This window comes from Hippopotamus amphibius, chromosome 1, assembly GCF_030028045.1.
Source record: "Hippopotamus amphibius kiboko isolate mHipAmp2 chromosome 1, mHipAmp2.hap2, whole genome shotgun sequence".
Classification (NCBI taxonomy): domain Eukaryota; kingdom Metazoa; phylum Chordata; class Mammalia; order Artiodactyla; family Hippopotamidae; genus Hippopotamus; species Hippopotamus amphibius.
In genome coordinates, this window is record NC_080186.1 from 134312098 (window position 1) to 134330419 (window position 18322).

At 41.9% G+C, this 18322-nt stretch overlaps 1 protein-coding gene across 1 annotated transcript in view; it reads right to left on the reverse strand.

Moving 5' to 3' along the window:
* Positions 1 to 18322, reverse strand: part of DOCK2 (dedicator of cytokinesis 2) — a 414056-nt gene that overhangs the window by 377317 nt on the left and 18417 nt on the right. The window contains exons 2-5 of the mRNA XM_057729388.1: positions 14038 to 14121; positions 2645 to 2685; positions 1444 to 1499; positions 857 to 953 (exon numbers count right to left, since the gene is read on the reverse strand). Of these exons, the coding sequence (XP_057585371.1) occupies positions 857 to 953; positions 1444 to 1499; positions 2645 to 2685; positions 14038 to 14121 (278 nt within the window). The remainder of the gene's footprint in view (positions 1 to 856; positions 954 to 1443; positions 1500 to 2644; positions 2686 to 14037; positions 14122 to 18322) is intronic.

The window sequence follows — 18322 nt, forward strand, 5'->3', positions numbered from 1 at the left end:
CTTTACTAGGATAAAGGGCATGATGGACTTGCAATTCAAAGATTTCTTAAGGAAAATGCCAGGCTTCCATGGTACATGTATATGTGATGTGTAAAAAGAGTAGCAGAGATAAATAGTAAATCACTTTACCCTCAAGTCTGCTGTTTGCCCCCTAAGCTTTCCTAACAACTTTTGGGAAACTTACAGAATAGTAATTGAATGTGCCCATTACCACGTATTATGAAATATTCACATGGGAGTCAACATTTATGACCATAAAAGGTGAGTCTACAAACAGGACTGTGCACCAGCAGTAAGCCTTGGTTGACATTTTCACTCTCAATTTAACGGTTGTCTTAGCTGTTGGCCTTCATTAGGAGTTTTAGAAACATCAAAGGAGGATTTTAAATTAGATTTACTTCAATACAGGGAAAACTCATATAAAATATGCTATCTGTTTTCCCAGGGTCAAAGCTGCCTCATAGATCTGAGGACAAAAGTCATTAGTTAATTTATGAGAACTGTATTTCTCAATGTGTTAGCAGCAGACCACCAAATCAAAATCCCTAAATTTATTAAAATGCAGAGCCCCACTGAAGGAAGCTTTGTTTGTAATAGCTTTCAACGTGATTCTTAAGCATATTCAAGTTTGATAACTTTTTCAGTAGTTTAAAAAAGTGGAAGGATCACACCAGATGCCCATTCACTACGGCTCTGTCACTAGTTCGCTCCGTGGCTTTCAGAAAGTCACCTAACTTCTCTGGGCCTTGATGGCCTCATACTGTTTGCTATGCTGTGTCAAGGCTAAATTCCGTATTTGAAAGAAGCCAACACCTGCAAGAACCTTCTATTCCAGGGATCAGGGTTTGAGTCTCACCACATAGAGCTGTTTCCAGATGCTGCCCCATTCCCAGAGTGTTGTTGTCACTTCTTGTGCCAGAGGAATTTCCGCAGGAATAATGTTCTCGATATTTCTATTTAAGGTGGGAGAGAAAATGGTGTGAAATTGAGACCCAGGTGCTAACAAGATAAAATGTTGGCAAATTTGCATTATGCTGCAGCTGCTGAGAGGGGCCTTGCTGGCAGGAGACTAAATGGCCTCTAATAGCCACACCAATTACATTATGCAAATGCAAGGGACTTCCTTTTAAATGTTCTCCTTCATTGGGTGGGCCCTCCAAGCTCATTATTCAAGAGTAATCTACTTTAATTCAGTTCAAAGGCAGCTGCCAGTGAAAAGTTTGATTCTCCAAATTGACTAATACCCCCTCAGAATCAGATCTGAACACGAATCAATTTGCATTAGATCTCCCATCCAGTGACAGGAGGGAGACAAACACGGGCACAAAGAAGCCGGATCCACTGAGCATCCTTCACATCTGCCAGGTCAGGTTTTCCAGGTGGACAGGACAGTGACATCCATGAGCCTTTGGAGGGCCAAGTCTGGGGAAGGATGGCAAGTACCTTTTTTTCTCCACTGTCACTTCTTTGATGTGGATAAAGGATTTAGGAAAAATGCCCTGTTGGGGATAAGATAAGATAAGATAAGATAAGATGAGATAAGATGAGATGGGATGACTTGTCCCTACAGAAAAAAAAACACTGACCCCCAGTCTTCACGATTTTTCCAAAAATTACTAACTGGTAAAAACCTCAAACTTTACAGGAATAAACACAGTCCAACAGAACAAATGGTGGATGCTAAATCCACTCTTTTAGGTCTAGTTTTTCTCCAGTTCTTCATCAGTTGTTCAGGATCCCACAATAACCCTAGATTCCAAAGGATGCTCCAACCCCATTGTGGACACTCACCCTATCAGATGGGCAAGGCAGGAGTGCTTCAAAGACCCACTGTAAGGGAGAAAGGTGCTCTGCTTCTCCCCTCTCCTGCCTGGGAGAGCAGCCACCCTTCACATTCAGGGAAGGTCAGGCCCTGAAGCAACAGTGTCCCTGGTTGCATATGGGTTGCTTTGATTTGAGATCTTTCTGTCTGGATTTATTTTATTGTTCTTTAGAGAGCAGAGAGGGATGATGCCTCCCAACACGGCATGGCAGGGAGGACGGAAGCAGCATCTATTATTTCCTTGCTGCATAAGCTTAGCTCAGTTAAGAGAAGTTGATTAATTACTTGGAAATTCCTTCATAAATTCAGCCAACGTGTACACTGGGGACATCTGGTCACTGTGCTAGCCACCGTGACATGTAGGAAGACAAGGAAAGCAGGTGCTCGTTCCCATGGAGATGGCAGTGTTTTGCGGGGCTGGGGCAGGGGAACTCCCCAAGGGCGGAGACTGGGTGGAGACTGGACCTGTCGCTTCTGAGTCATGTTGGACACATAGGTGAGGAAATGATGAAATCCCCAAGCAATGCTAAAGAAAGGCAGTAGGAGATAAATTTCAAATAAAAAATGCACCACAGGACTTGAGAAAGCATATGTGATTGGCATATTAGGCAAAGTTTCCGGCAGAAGCGAGCTCTGGAGGTTGGCCTTAAAGAATGAATGAAAGGGAAAGGGATTAAGGTACAGCGAGGAAAGCACGGGACAAGGAGGGAGGAAAGCAATCAGCGTGCAGAGGCGCAACAGCAGGACCTAACTGCCCGGGGGGCTGGCAGAGTCATGTACAGACATCCAATAATGTCCCAAATAAAAACAAATTGACCTCACCTGTAACATTTTGTGCTTTACAAGGTATCCCCTGTACCAGTCTGCAAAGAGAAAACAAAGAAACAGGTCTTTCATCTATTATTACAAGTTCATTGCTGGGTTTTGTTGTTGTTGCTCTGTTTGTTTGTTTTTCACTGGCAAAGAAACTACTGCAAAAGGCTTTAGACCTTAGGTACAGATCAAAGCCCTAGGATTCAAAAATCTGTTGCATTCGTTGCCAACATCTCCAAAAGAGCATCCAAAAATACAGCGATTTCACATAAAAATGCAAATTTTATCCTTCTTTTGAAAAACGGGGCCCAGAGATGGTGGCCAGGGCTCCCCCATGGCTGCAGTTGGCCAGTGGTGAGGAGCAGCTGGTTCCATCGGACAAAGCAAGTGCCTCCAACTCACCAGCCTCTACCCAGCCCCTCACGTATTTCCATTACCTGTCTGGGTCCTTCCTGTGCTCATACGCATGTTTTCAACCTCTGCCTTAGGGACATAGAAAGGCTGAGAATGTTTGAGGGAGTTTGGCAAACATCCTAAAATAATGACCACAATTCTAACAGCAGCAAATTGTGTCTAAAATGTGATTTGCAGAAGTTAGTCATTATAAAACAGACAAGTTCAGGGATGGGGAAAAGGACAGGAATTTTAAAAGATTCTTCCCTTTGCAGGAGTATCAAAAATGATTCAATTAACAGAAACCCAAATTATACACAGTCCTCGGACAAAATGAGCCTCAGTATAGCAAGTATTGATGACTATAATGAGCCTACTGGCCTTTGAAATAATTTAAGCACAGCCAAGTAGTGGCATTTGTCATCTTTGTAAATAAAAAGCGTCTGTTGGGAGCTTCATTAGCAAACCCTCATTACTGGGCTGACAGATTGTTGTCAAAATATGTTCTCAACAGACATACGTGCAAGCTCCAAAACAAACAACTTAAAATGCAAAGTCACCCCTCACAGTCATGAGCCAGCTTGAGGTCAGGTCCTAAAGAACGTTCTAAAGCAACAGGGGCCAGGAGTGGTTCCTATTTCGAGAGACAGAAAGGTAGAGGAAGGAGAGAAGAAGAAAAGGACAGAGAGAGAAAGGAAGGAATGGAGGCTGGAGAGAAAGAATCTCAGGTTTGGAGTAAAGTACCATTCTAAGCATTCTTCATATATGAAGACTTTTAATCTTCATAACAACCACAGGAGGTGGGAAATGCAATTACCCCATTTTACAGAAGAGTGGCCCACCTGAGGCACAGAGAAGTTAAGTAACTTGGCCACGTTCACACAGCTAGTAAGTAACACTGCCGGGATTTGAACGTAAGTAGCCATCATGCTGTGCTTCCTGTCTAATGGAGGAAGGAGCATGGTAGCTGCCTAATATTTCCATCCTCCCAGCATCTGCATCTCCCAAACTACATCCCCACTAAGTGTTTCCAGTGGTAGAAAACTCTACTTTATGAAGAATAACATTCTATTTTCACACTCCTCTAATAATTTCCCCATAACTATTGGCAATAATTAACAGTGAACAATAGTCTGTATATTATATAACAATAGTACTTTCTGTGTGCCAGGAACTCTGGTAAAGTTTTTTGTTTTGTTTTCTCAAATTATAAACTAATCTTCAGGAGACAGGATCAAAATGGTGGAGTAGGAGGATGTGCGCTCATTCCCTCTTGCTAGAGCACCGGAATTACAACTAACTGCTGAACAATCATTGACAGAAAGACACTGGAGCCCACCAAAAAAGACACCCCACATCCAGAGACAAAGGAGAAGTCGCAATGAGACGGAAGCATGCATGAGCCTCCTAGATAGCTTCCTCCACAAGAGGGCAGACAGCAGTATCAAGCAGTATCAGCAGTATTTCATCTTGTGGAACTGAAAACCACAGCCACAGAAAGATAGAGAAAATGAAAAAGCAGAGGACTTTGTACCAGGTGAAGGGACAGGATAAAACCCCAGAAAAACAACTAAAGGAAGAGGAGATAGGTACCCTTCCAGAAAAAGAATTCAGAATAAGGATGGTGAAGATGATCCAGGACTTTGAAAAAAGACTGAATGCAAAGATCGAAAAGTTTACCAGAGACCTAGAAGAATTCAAGAGCAAACAAACAGAGATATGCAACACAATAACTGAAATGAAAAATACACTAGAAGGAACCAATAGCAGATTAACTGAGGCAGAAGGGGGAATAAGTGACCTGGAAGACAGAATGGTGAAAATCATTGATGCAGAAAAGAATAAAGAAAAAAGAATGAAAAGAACCGAAGACAGCCTAAGAGACCTCTGGGACAATGTTAAACACACCAACATTCACATTATAGGGGTCCCAGAAGGAGATGAGAGAGAGAAAGGACCCTAGAAAATATTGGAAGAGATTATAGTTGAAAACTTCCCTAACATGGGAAAGGAAATAGCTCCCCAAGTCCAGGAAGCACAGAGAGTCCCAGGCAGGATAAAGCCAAGGAGAAATACGCCAAGACATATAGTAGTCAAATTGACAAAAATTAAAGACAGAGGAAAGTTATTAAAAGCAACAAGGGAAAAACGACAAATAACATACAAGGGAACTCCCACAAGGGTAACAGCTGATTTCTCAGCAGAAACTCTGCAAGCCAGAAGGGCATGGCATGATATATTTCAAGTGATGAAAGGGAAGAACCTACAACCAAGAATACTCTACCCAGCAAGGATCTCATTCCGATTCGATGGAGAAATCAAAAGCTTTACAGACAAGCAACAGCTAAGAGAATTCAGCACCACCAAACCAGCCCTACAACAAATGCTAAAGGAACTTCTCTACGTGGGAAACATAAGAGAAGAAAAGGACCTACAAAAACAAAAACAAAACAATTAAGAAAATGGTCATAGGAACATACATATCGGTAATTACCTTGAATGTAAATGGACTAAATGCACCAAGCAAAAGACACAGACTGGCTGAATGGATACAAAAACAAGACCCATATACGTGCTGTCTACAAGAGACCCACTTCAGACCTAGGGACACATACAGACTGAAAGTGAGGGGATGGAAAAAGATATTCCATGCAAATGGTAATCAAAAGAAAGCTGGAGTAGAGATACTCATATCAGATAAAATAGACTTTAAAATAAAAAAATGTTAAAAGAGACAAGAAAGGACACTACATAAAGATCAAGGGATCAATCCAAGAAGAGGAGATAACAATTATAAATATATATGCACCCAATATAGGAGCACTTCAATACATAAGGCACATGCTAACAACTATGAAAGAGGAAATCGACAGTAACACAATCATAGTGGGGGACTTTAACACCCCCCTTACACCAATGGACAGATCATTCACACAGAAAATTAATAAGGAAACACAAGCTTTAAATGACACAATAAATCAGCTGGATTTAATAGATATCTATAGGACATTACATCCAAAAACAGCAGATTACGCGTTCTTCTCAAGTGCACATGGAACATTCTCCAGGATAGATCACATTTTGGGTCATAAATCAAGCCTTGGTAAATTCAACAAAATTGAAATCATATCAAGCATCTTTTCTGACCACAACACTATGAGATTAGAAATCAATTACAGGAAAAAAACTGTAAAACACACAAACACATGGAGGCTAAACAATATGCTACTAAATAACCAAGAGATCACTGAAGAAATCAAAGAGGAAATCAAAAAATGCCTAGAGACAAATGACAATGAAAACACAATGATCCAAAATCTATGGGATGCAGCAAAGGCAGTTCTAAGAGGGAAGTTTATAGCAATACAATCCTACCTCAAGAAACAAGAAAAATCCCAAATAAACAATCTAAATTTACACCTAAAGAAACTAGAGAAAGAAGAGCAAACAAAACTCAAAGTTAGTAGACAAACTGGAACATTTGTAGAGACATGGATGGACTTAGAGACTGTCATGCAGAGTGAAATGAGTCAGAAAGAGAAAAACAAATATCATATATTAACACATATGTGTGGACTATGGAAAAATGGTACAAATCAACAGGTTTGCAAGGCAGAAATAGAGACACAGATGTAGAGAACAAACATATGGACACCAAGTGGGGAAAGCGGGGAGGGCTGGGAGGAATGAATTGGGAGATTGGGATACCAAATTGTACACTCTAAATATATGCTGTTTATTGTCTGTTAACTGTATCTGAATAAAAGTTCTTTAAAAAAATTTAAAAAATAAATTAATCTTCACAGTGATTCTATAAAGTAGGTACTATTATTGCCTCAATTCTGCAAATAGAAATAGAGAGGCACAAAGAGATTAAGCAACTTGCTCATGGTCACACAGCTAGTAGGTAATGCAGTTACAATTTAAACGCAAGCATCTGACTCTGGAGGTGACACATTATAGTACTGCACTAGAAAAACCTCCTTTATTTGTAGTTCTTCCCCATTCAACCAACTGGATATAAGAGGATCTCTGTAACATTACTAGCTACCATTAATTGATCACTTAATGCACGCAAAGCTATATGCTCAGTGTTGTACATGTGTTCTCTCATTTAGGCCTCATATCCATAAACTGTGAACTAAGAATTATCATTCCCATTCTGTAGATGAAGAAATTGAGATTCAAGTCAGTTGAGATACCGGGCCAAATCACATGCCAGGGTTCAAGGGCAAGTCTATGTGTCTTCAAAGCCAGCCCTCAAAGCTGTTCCACCGCACTGACCCCCATGCAATGAGCACAAATACAGATAACATTCTTTTAGAGCACAGACACAGTTAAGGATTTCTTGGTTGCAGTGACCTGAATCCCCCTTGCTGGCCAACGCCACCAAAATCCATCAGATAGTAGGAAAACTATCAAGGGACCACTAGTCTGCCCGTATCTGCTTCTCCTTGACAGGGGCTCCATCAGAATCCCTTGACTTCCTCTTCTAGCAATGTTGCCCTCTCTGACCCTTGAGAATGAATGACTTGTCATCCCTTGTAGGCATCCTGATTTGCAGAACTTCAACTCACTCCCAAGCAAGAAATCGATTGACGCATACCCCCAGCATACACATTCTGGCTCCCAGATTTAAGTTCAAGAAACACTGACTGTGCACCTACTGTGTACATGACATTGCGCTAGGTGCCTTCAGAAATAAATCTCCAGTGATCCTTGATGAGACGAGCTTAGTACCTCTTGCTAGATGATGAGGAATCAATGGCATCAGAGCTGTCCTTAGGACTTTTTCTGATATCCCTGACCCTGCTGAATCATTGACCTCTATGACCCCTGATGTCCACTCGCTAATCTGGTCACCGGTCAGCTATACCTGGCTGGACTCCAAGACCTGACTGGGCAGATAACAACTGTTGGCACACATAGCAAAATCCACAATGGTGCCATGATCAAAAGCAGGCCCAGGGTAACACAGCACTTATCAGACCCCGGGACTTGTCCCCTGCCTAATGCCCTTTCAGTTAAGTAATAGAAAGGGCTTTATTGTCTAACCCTATCCATGAGAGAAGCACCTTTTAACAATAGAAGACTCACAAAGTGCATCCTGGGGAAGATGAGAAAAGGGAATTTTGTTTTTACCATTCTTATGGAAAATGATAAACTCAAACTGTCCTCCTTTCCCACATTCCAAATACCACAATGAAAGGTACTAAAGGAATTGCATGGGGAGGGGGAGAAAGAGGAAAGATTAAAAATATCCCAGAACATCAAAAAAGAATCCACATCCTAGAAATCCAGTCCTCTCTCTCTGCCATCTCTGGGCAGCGTGATATTTGGTCATGTCCCTTAAGCCTCAGTGTTTTCACCTCTCAAATGAGGGAAATAACACCTACCACACAGGGCTGTTGCAAAAACTATTTTTTAAACAGGATTATGAAGGTGAACACAGCTGGTAAAGGCACAAAACCTTAGACTGGAAGAAAACATACCAATTTCAGGATGAGCATTACCTGAAGAATGGACAGAAAAGACAAGAGTGGAATAGGAGAGGGGTAAATAGGGGATCTCAACTGCACCTAAAATGTTTATTTCTTTAAAAAAAAGTCTGTATGAACTAAACATGGAAAAATGCTAATATTTGTTTATTTGAGTGGTGAGTGCCTGGGTGTACTTCACTTCCCTGTTTGACTGAAATATCTAATAACATTAAGAAGTATATAACAGGAACTAGTATCCATCAGTGGTTAAGAATATGAGCTCTGGAATCAAAACCTGGATTTGAATGGAGACCTGCAACTTCTGCGTGATCTTAGACAAGTTACCACATTTCTCTAAGCCTCAGTTTCCTTATTTGTAAAATGTGAACAATAATAGTGCCTGTCTCATAGACTTAAATTAGGTAAGGAATTCAGAGTTTGTACAGTGCCTGGCATGTGGTAAGTGTTAAAAAAATTGGCAAATACCATTCTGTCCTAATATAATAATAATAATAATAATCAACCAGAGAAACTTAGGCATATTTTGTATTTTATTTCCAGAACCTACAGATTTTGAATATTGCTTTTTTTTTTTAGTGAAATCATTTCAATATATTTCCATAACAACAAAGTAAATGAGACATTCTTCAGATTCAACATAATGGAAGTTTACTGATGTTTTAGCCTCACTCACAAGCAAAAGGGAAGAAAACTTCACTTACAAACTCCCCATAATGGAACAGCATTACTTGTGAGGATGGAGTCCCTTCATACCAACCTGTGTCTAGAGCAGACCCAAACAAATGACCATCTCCCTGCAAAGTGGCACTTTAAAAAAATACCCTCATAAGTGCTCATAAAGTCCCCCTCATATCCTAAAAAAGCAAAGGAGTCAAGTCAAGATCACTCTTGGTGGAGTTGTCACTAGAGAAGCTGCTGCGTGGCTCTGGGTGTACCCCACTCTGCAAGAGGGAGATTCAAAACTCTTCGTGCAGAGCTCTTTGCAGCTGAACCAAGGCTGAGTTGACGCACACGTGCCAGCTTAGAAAGAACTCCAGATATTTTTAAGTGAGAAGAGCAAGTCTCAGAATGGTATATACAGTGTAGTCTCATTTTTTAGAAAACAATGACAATAAAAGCCATATCTTACCTTAAGGAGGTTAAGCTATGTCAACTTCCCCCTCATCCCTTCCCCTTGTTCCATTTTACTGGTAAATGAAATTCAAATCTCCTTGGAAACCACTGTCTAGAAATCCCATTCTCTTTGCCACTAAAAGTGGGCCCCCATGACCCGGGCAAGTGTGTGTATCATTAGATGGAATGGAACCTTCCCTGTTGTTCTGGAAAGGAAGAGTCGGGTAGCAAATAACTGAGAGTGGAGCAGACCGTCTCTCCAAAGGGCTTGTAAAGAAGGGTCTAAATAAGCTGGGCTACCCCCAACGAACATCCCCCCACCACAGTTTGACTAATCAGGGGGTACGGGGTGGTCTTTGGAGGTGGCTGCTGTTGCCTTAGGAGTGCATGATAGACCTCTCTTACCCCCAAACCAAATCCAAGCATGAGGCATGCAGTCCACAAGACTCACTCAGAGATATTGGGGGCATCTGACATCCTGTTCCCCAGCTGCATGGCTATTTGTGCAGGGGACCAGCTGATCTTTTGGCTTATTTGATCAGGAAGACAGAAAATCGGAGAGAGAGAACCCCAAACTCCCTCTACCCCCAGCCTTGTTTAAGCTAGAGAAAGGGAAGGAGGAGAGGAATATTAAACTTGATATGGGATTGAAGCCTTCTTTTGAGATGTTATTAAATATCAGGAAAGCTGTCAACCAAATATAACTAAAGGAAGCGATTGGGGAAAAAATAACACTCCTTTTTCACGTTTATTCCCCCATGAGGAGTTCTGACTGCTCAATAAACACTTACAGGTGTTTCCACATCTAAAATCAGGACGCAGAACGTTTATGCTGCCTCTGCGTAGAAAAGGCAGCCTGAGAGATGTAATATGGACCAAAAAATAAGCATTAGGATGTCTGAGGCTTAGCAATGGGTACACTTCTGAATTGTTTGAGTTTTTATCACAACAAAATATTATCTAAAAGGAAATACTAAAAATGTTAGAGCTCTAGTGAAAAGAAATTCATGCATGCCTAAGGTTTCAGCTCAGAATTTTGTTTTCCCCATTCATCTGGCTCAGTAAGTTTGGTACATAGGCAAAGAGGGACTAGCCTCACCCACTCCAAGCAATCAGAGGGCCAGCTTCTGGGTTCCTTGGGCCATGTTGCTAAGATATGTACATACCTGCCAGTCTCAGTGTAGCTCTGTATAATGGGGGGAAGAGACAGGATTTAACACAGAGCACCTAGGAGCCAGGCATGGTGTTAGCTTCTCTACTTCTCTTATTTTATCCTCATAACAAATCCAGGAGCCAGGTGATGATAACCCATTTTGCAGGTGAGAAAACTGAGGCCTGCCTCCCTAAGATCACTAAGTTAGCAGGTAAGTGGAATAGAGAACACCTCTCTGATCCAAAAGCCCATGCTTTTCCTACTTCCTTTTTTTTGTTTTCCTTTCTTTCTTTTTCTTTTTCTTTCTTTCTTTCTTTTTTTTTTTAGGAGAGAGGAGACGTTTAAATTATTGAAAAACACAAAATAAAAACATTCACATTCCTACCACCTAGAATTAATCATTGCTGATATCTGAAGAAATGCACTTTGAATCTTCAAGACTATATCTGTTCTATTCCATTCCCCTCTTCACTTCAAAATTTTATTAGTTTTTTTTGGGGGGAGGGGCAGGGAGGGTTACATTTTAGTTTTGAACAATGACATTCTTTTTGGTAATGATAAATATCAATGACTTTTAATGCTAATTTTGATAAATCAATTCACTTGGACTCAGTGCTCACCAGTATGTCCTTTTATCATGGCTTTTCAATTCCTGTATTTTAAATTTTTGATTCCTTTATCAATTGTCTGGATTTCATTTTTTGAGCAGGTTTCTACAAGAGGGTTTCATGGGCACACCCATATTTTTTCTATGATGTCATTTTGACTAATTTTTGACTAACACTGTGGTTTTCACTTTTTTTAATATCTGCAGAGGAACTGTTTTTCAACTGGCATCATAAGCAGAACTCCCCACCTGCAAAAAAGACCAGGCCTGATCTCAGAGCCCTTGGCCATCTAAGGCCCTCAGGGGCTATTAGGATCCTATAAATTCCAGTTTGAAGACTCTGTACGGGTATGAGTGCCTGCATGATTAATCCTAATAACTTTCATACCAATTCCTCAGATATCTAGAATCAGTCAGACTTCCAAATGTTATATTTTCAAAGTATTCATGAATTGGCAATCACTTGTTACATTAATATATCCAGCTCTTTCCAGAAAAGTACTGTGGCTGCTTATTACAAGGATACATTAAAATAAGACTGATAAAACAAAATTTAAAAGGGGAAACCAGAAGTAAAGAGCTTAGGAGCAAGGAGATTAATTGCCACAACAAAGGTGGCTTAAGTCAGCAAGTGCAGCCTTTTTGAAGGTCAGGCTCCAGGCCAGGCAAAAGTAAGAAAGGCTCTCATTACATACAACCTGTGTGGTCAGTTTACTGCCCTGAAGTGGTTTCTCCAGGGAAATTGCATGAAAAGAAGAGAAAAACATTCATCTGAATTTCAAAATGTAGGACACAGAAAACAGTCTGAGGCTTTTTCACTGTCTTGGTAGGCATGAGGTGGAAAAAAGGGAGCAGTCTTATGGGAGCAGAGAGAACAGCCACTGGCTCACTGTGTGACCTTAGATGAGTCATTTCTCTTCCCTGAGGCTTGCTCCCTCACCTGCAAATCTGAGGTCTCTGCCTGTTTCTCAGGGTTAGTATTCAGTAGCACAAAACTGACACTGAGGAGAGTTGTTTTGCTTGCTGTTATTTTCATTCTTTGCCCTTGGTAGACACCTAAAGTTTGCTTATCTGCCACCGAATAGAACTGCATTTGTAAAAGGTAGGGTTGTGCTGTGGGAGGAGGGCAGGGTGTTTGGAATCAGATCCCTAGCCCCCTCCCCCAGTCCCACTCACTCTGTGTGTAAAACAGGGCCAGATTGGGCACGTTAGAGGCCTGGACACTGAAAAATGCATGGTATCCAAAATAACAGTAATACCAAAGCATAAAATAAATGTGAGGAAGGTGAACAAAGTTCTCATTTCCCCCATGATGACTGCTTTAAAGCTGCTTTCAAATATCAAATATCAAATTTGTTCTCCCTCCAAGAAAGGTTTTCTGTTTGTTTGCTTTTTGGTTTGCATTTGTCTGGTGTGTGTGGGTATAGGTGTCCGTGTGTGTATGTGTGTGCATAGCACCCCTGCACGAATCTACAGAGTTGCCTTGTTAATTGCATATAGTTAATCTAGGGCTGAAGATACCACTTGTCCAGCAGGTTGCTGTGAAGTGTAACGAGACTAACATGTTATGAGAATTTAGCACAGTACCCCCAATGTCATAAGAACCTGAAGATGGCTAGCTCTGTAGGCAACCCCCTTTCCTCTGGCCCTCTATTTCCCCTTGAGGAGGCCTCCTTAACAGTAGCACACCTCTTCTGCCCACCCCTCACCCCCATCCCAGCACAGGAAAACCTAACCTGAGGGATTAGCCGGGGAACAGGGACAGAGGCCCCTGTGCCCTTCTTTCTCTTTGCTCTTCCTGGCCAGAGGAAGGACATGCGCTATGCCCTCCACACAGCAGGATCAGAGTCAGGCCCAGGCAGGGGGATATCCACGGTGGTCTAGCGGGGCAGTGAGGGCCAGGAGGGCCCGCCTGAATGTAGCCGGCATGTGAGCAAGCTCATTTGACACTTACACCCAAGCCATGCTCCCAGCGTCAATTTTATCAGTGACATAGGTGATACATTGATTTCTAATGGCTTGGCTTGTGAGTCCGAGGCCATTAGCCTTTACGCAAACTTTAAAAAGCACCCCTACCACCACCACCACGGTAGCGGACGCAGCCCAATAGACACTTGGCTTCACAAGAGATGGCACCTCTGTGGGAAGAAAGAGATGCCATCTTGCCTAAGACCGGGCTCCCAGCTCACTGATGGGCGTGAGCACTGCTCCCTGGCCCAGGTGCAGTGCCTAGACCGCACAGCTCTGTACAGCAGTCCTCCTGGAATCAGGATGATAATTTACTGGACCCTTCAAAACCCTAATAATGCTGATACTCCTTTATAATGGTGTTAAACTAATAAAGAAGTTGATCTAGAAGGTGTCATAGGCCCCAGCAGTTCCATGGCTGGGCAAATAGCACAATGAACATCAAACCACCCAATTAAGCTTTTGTTTCTAAGTATGAATTCCTACAGTAACAAACCATTATTTTCAGTAAATTTGAAATATTAATATTAGCAAAATGTATTTAAATAGACCACACAGAGCTGCAAGTTCCAAGAGAGGGCTGGAGGTGCTGGGTATGTCCTGGGGTTGTCTCAACACCATCAGCCAACCTCCTGGCATCCGAGGGTTGCCTGAGCCAGGGACTCACCTCCACAGGTCTCCTGTATTCGCACCACATCGCCAATCTGCAGGGGGAGCTGGGGGGCTCCGCTCCCTTGGAAGTTGTATATGGCTGTGAAACAGAAGAGAGATGCAGCCTGGTGAGACCTCTGGATACCAAGAGTCTCTGCTCCTTCCTGCTCTTCCTTTCTTGACTTTAGATGATGCCCACGCTGCCCACATGGGCTAAACAAAACCAATTTAGAAACCACTGCCTGCCACGGGAGCCAATGCAGGCCCAGTATGGCTCCCAGAGGCCCCCAGTTATTACTCAACACAACCTCTCCCTAGCATAGGCCCTGCACTCCAGTCTGAGTGACAAGGAGGGCGTTTATGTCATCTCCCATGGTTGACCTCCCACTATACACCAGGCGTGTGCTCAGCACATCCCCTCATTCTGTTCTCACAGCAACCCTGTGAGGTGTAAACTGTGATCCCACTTCGCAGATGAGGAAATGGAGGTGCTGAGAGGTTAAACAATTTGGCCAAAGTCATCAGGCTAGGAAGTGACAGGAAAATCAGTTTCTAACTTCCATATTCTCAACTGCTATCGTGGGCTACTTGCTGCTCACCAATTACTCCATCCTGGTGACAACAGCCTAAAATGCCAGTCTTTCTACCACTCATTTACCCCATCTACTTTCCCATTTACATTGTCAGTTTCTGGGGAGTAGCAGTGGGCTATGAAAACACCCAGAGTCCCCTCTGTGGTATCAGAGCCTCTGCTAATCCCTTGGAACATGAGATTACACCATATCATTGCAGTGCTCAGCCCCTGCTCAGCATCACTGGCTAAGTGAGGACCTGGCCTACTGTTAACCTAGGGATGAAGCTTGTTTGAGGAATACCCAGCTTGGGAGGTCTTCAAGAACAGAATAGGACACAATGACATGTGAATCAAAACATTGTGTTCTGATTTAAGAAAAGACCCTCAGGAGGGTGGATGGTATGATCCTACAAGGTTGTCCTCATTCATTCATACATCAGATATTCAGTAAGTGCCTACAACATGCCAGGCACATGCTAGGCACTGATCTTGCTCTTTTGGTGAACACACAAATAAATATAAGGTTACAAGATATGATACATGTGATGTAAGAAACAAGTAGAGCCTGGTAGGGAATAATAGGAGGCATCGATTTTTGTTGGGGTAGTTAGGAAAGGTCTCCCTGAGCTGATTGTACATGGAGTACTCAAACAAGTCAGCAATGGGAACAGCAAAGGGAAGGGCATTTCAGGAAGTGGGAATAGCATGTGCAAAGGCCCTGAGTAAGGAAGACACTTGGCACATTCAGAAAGCCAAAGGAAACTGCTATGTATGGAGTATGATAAGGGAGGAGGGGTGACACAGAGGAAGTTGGAGAGGCAAGAACCAGGTCCTTGAGGGCCTCGAGTTTGGGCTTTATTCCAAGAGAACAGAAAGCTGGATAGGTTTTACTGTTATTTGGTAATAGCTTTATTTAGATACAATTTGCCCACTTAAAGTATATATTTCAATGATTTACTCACAGAGTTGTGAAACCATCACCATGATTAATTTTAGAACATTCTCATCACCTCAAAAAAGTCCCCTGAGCCACAATCGGCCACTATCTACTCTCTGGTCTCTATAGATTTGCCTATTCTGGACATTTCATATAAATAGAATCACATAATATGTGGTCTTTTGCAACTGGCTTCTTTTACTCAGCACAGGGTTTTTAAGATGCATCCATGTTGCAGCAACTATCAACAAACACTTCATTCACTTTTGTGGCTGAATAACATTCCATTGTATGGATACATCAGTGGCTAGAAGGCCAAAGGGTGTTAAGCAATGGAGGTATGTAACCCCATCACACGGACTGGTGCTCTGGCTGCTGTGTGGAGAGTGGATGGAGGGAGGCAGAGTGGATGTGGGGCAGCCTATGAGGAGACCCTTGCTCTGTCTCCCTAATCCCAGAGGTCTTTTTTTTTATGGCTAATAATACTTTATTGTATACTTGAAATTTTTTGAGAAAGTATATCTTGAGTGTTCTTACCAAAAAAAAAAAAAAAAAAAAAAACTATTTGAGGTAGAGGATGTGTTAATTGACTTGATGCAATCATGTCACAATGTATATCAAATCATCACATTGAGTGCTTTAAATATATACAGTTTTCTCAATTATACTTCAATAAAACTGGAAAAAAGATCTTAGTCTTTTTATATTCCTTCTACCCTATTTGGAATTCTTTTGTTAATTTCTGGGATGTATAACTAGGAGTATACTTTTTGATAAACCTACTCTAATCCCAGAGGTCTTTGAACCAAGGAGAGACTCACTGCTGATGAACCATGTGACCAAGAAATGCAGAAGGCAGAATAACTAATGAGAGGAATCCTGAGTCCTCTTGGTAGTCTTACCACTGACTCAGTTCATTCCTTCCCCCTTTGCTCCTCAGTTTTCCTCATCTGTCAACAAACAAAATGCATTCAAAAACTACTTCTTAGAGTGAAATCAGCAAAAACGATAAAGTAGGGAATTCTGAGCACCTGTCCCTCCAAAGAAGCAATTAAAACTCTGGCAAAAGTGGTCAGAATCAATTTTATCAGAACTCTGAAGAACAGTCAAAAGTTTACAGCAACCAAGCAAACGCTTACTCAAGAAAAGGCAACTGAAACCTGGTAAAATTTTGTAGCATTTTAACTTATCCTTACCCCATTCTCTACTCCCCATCTTAGTGGCACCCTTGAAGATGGTATTCCATACCCCTGGTGTGGGTTTCTGGGGCTGGAGGGAGCAGAGTGGATCTTGTTCCAAGAAATTGTTATAGCAAGTCCCCTACATACGAATCAGTTCCATTCCGAGAGCGGATTTGTAAACCCAATTTATTCCTAAGTACAACAAAGTTAGCCTGGGTACCCAACTAATACAGTCAGCTATATAGTACTGTACTGTAATAGGTTTATAATACTTTTTGCACAAATAATACATAACAAAAAAAAAAAACAAAGAAAACATTTTTAATCTTACAGTACAGCACCTTGAAAAGTAGGTAGTATAGTACAACAGCTGGCATCCAGGGGCTGGCATTGGGTGAACAGGCAAGAAGCATTACTGACTGAAAGAGGGAGAGGAAGTGGGAGATGGTAGAGCCAAAGGATCTTCAGCAATAGGAAACAGAGGGCAAGCTGCAATTTCACTCATGCCTGATGTTGAGAGCACAGGTTCTGGTTCCTTGCTGGATTCAAATCTATCTACCCTCTTGAAAAAATGATCCAGTGATGTCTGGGTGGTAGCTCTTTTTTTCTCATCATAGATGACATGATAGCACTGGATTGCATTCTGAATGGCTGCTGCAACCTTCACATACCGTTCTACATTCAGGTCCTGTGCCTCAAAAGCTAACAGTGCCTCATCAAATAAAGAAAATCCCTTTGCCATTTCTTGCATCGTGAATCTCTTCAGTTCTTCAATTAGTTCTTCTTCCTCTTGCCTCTCTTTGTCCTTTCTCTGGGCCTCCAATTCCATCTGGTCTTCACTAGTAAGCTCCCCGTGTTGCACAGCAAGGAGTTCAATGAAGTTGCCCTCTTGCAGATCCAGCTCCAGCTTCTCACTGAGGGTCACTAAGTTGCTGAAGACCTCTTTGGACTTATGTGATTGGACACGCAAACGCACATTTGCATCACTGAAAGTTCGCAACTTGAAGGTTCGTATGTAGGGGACTCACCGCAGTTGTTTGTTTTGATCTGTCTGTGGGCTCCCTGAAGAACTAAAGCCATGAGCTTGCTTTTATTTCCCTGACTTGGACTCTCTCTCTTGCTTTCTTCTTTTTTAAAAAAAGATAAAAGGAAAAGATCACCATTTTTAATAAAATGAATGAACAGACTTAATCCTAACTACACACTCTGACCACACATGGTCTGAGTGTCTGGGTCAACTTTTCTTTTTCTCCTTTGTTTATTAAGCTGTTAAATTCCACCATAATTGGATCCTTTATTCACTGATGGGGGACTCTCTTAAGGCAGAGAAGCGGTGATGCAAAGGGCATTGATCAAAAACAAAGTCAAAAGAACTACCTGCTTCCATACAGGGCAAAGAATATAATTTGGGGCAAATAGTAATCCCACTAATATGCCTGGGAGCAAAGGCTTAAGAGTTAGATGCTTTGGAGAATAAGAACTTTGAAGAATACCACATATCACAGGGGATCTAGAAGGCCATGCAGAGTTGGACACGTTGAGAAAAGATGTGAGAAAGCCCAAAGCTCTCAGCTCCAGTTGACTTTCAAGCTCCATGCAGGCAGGTAAT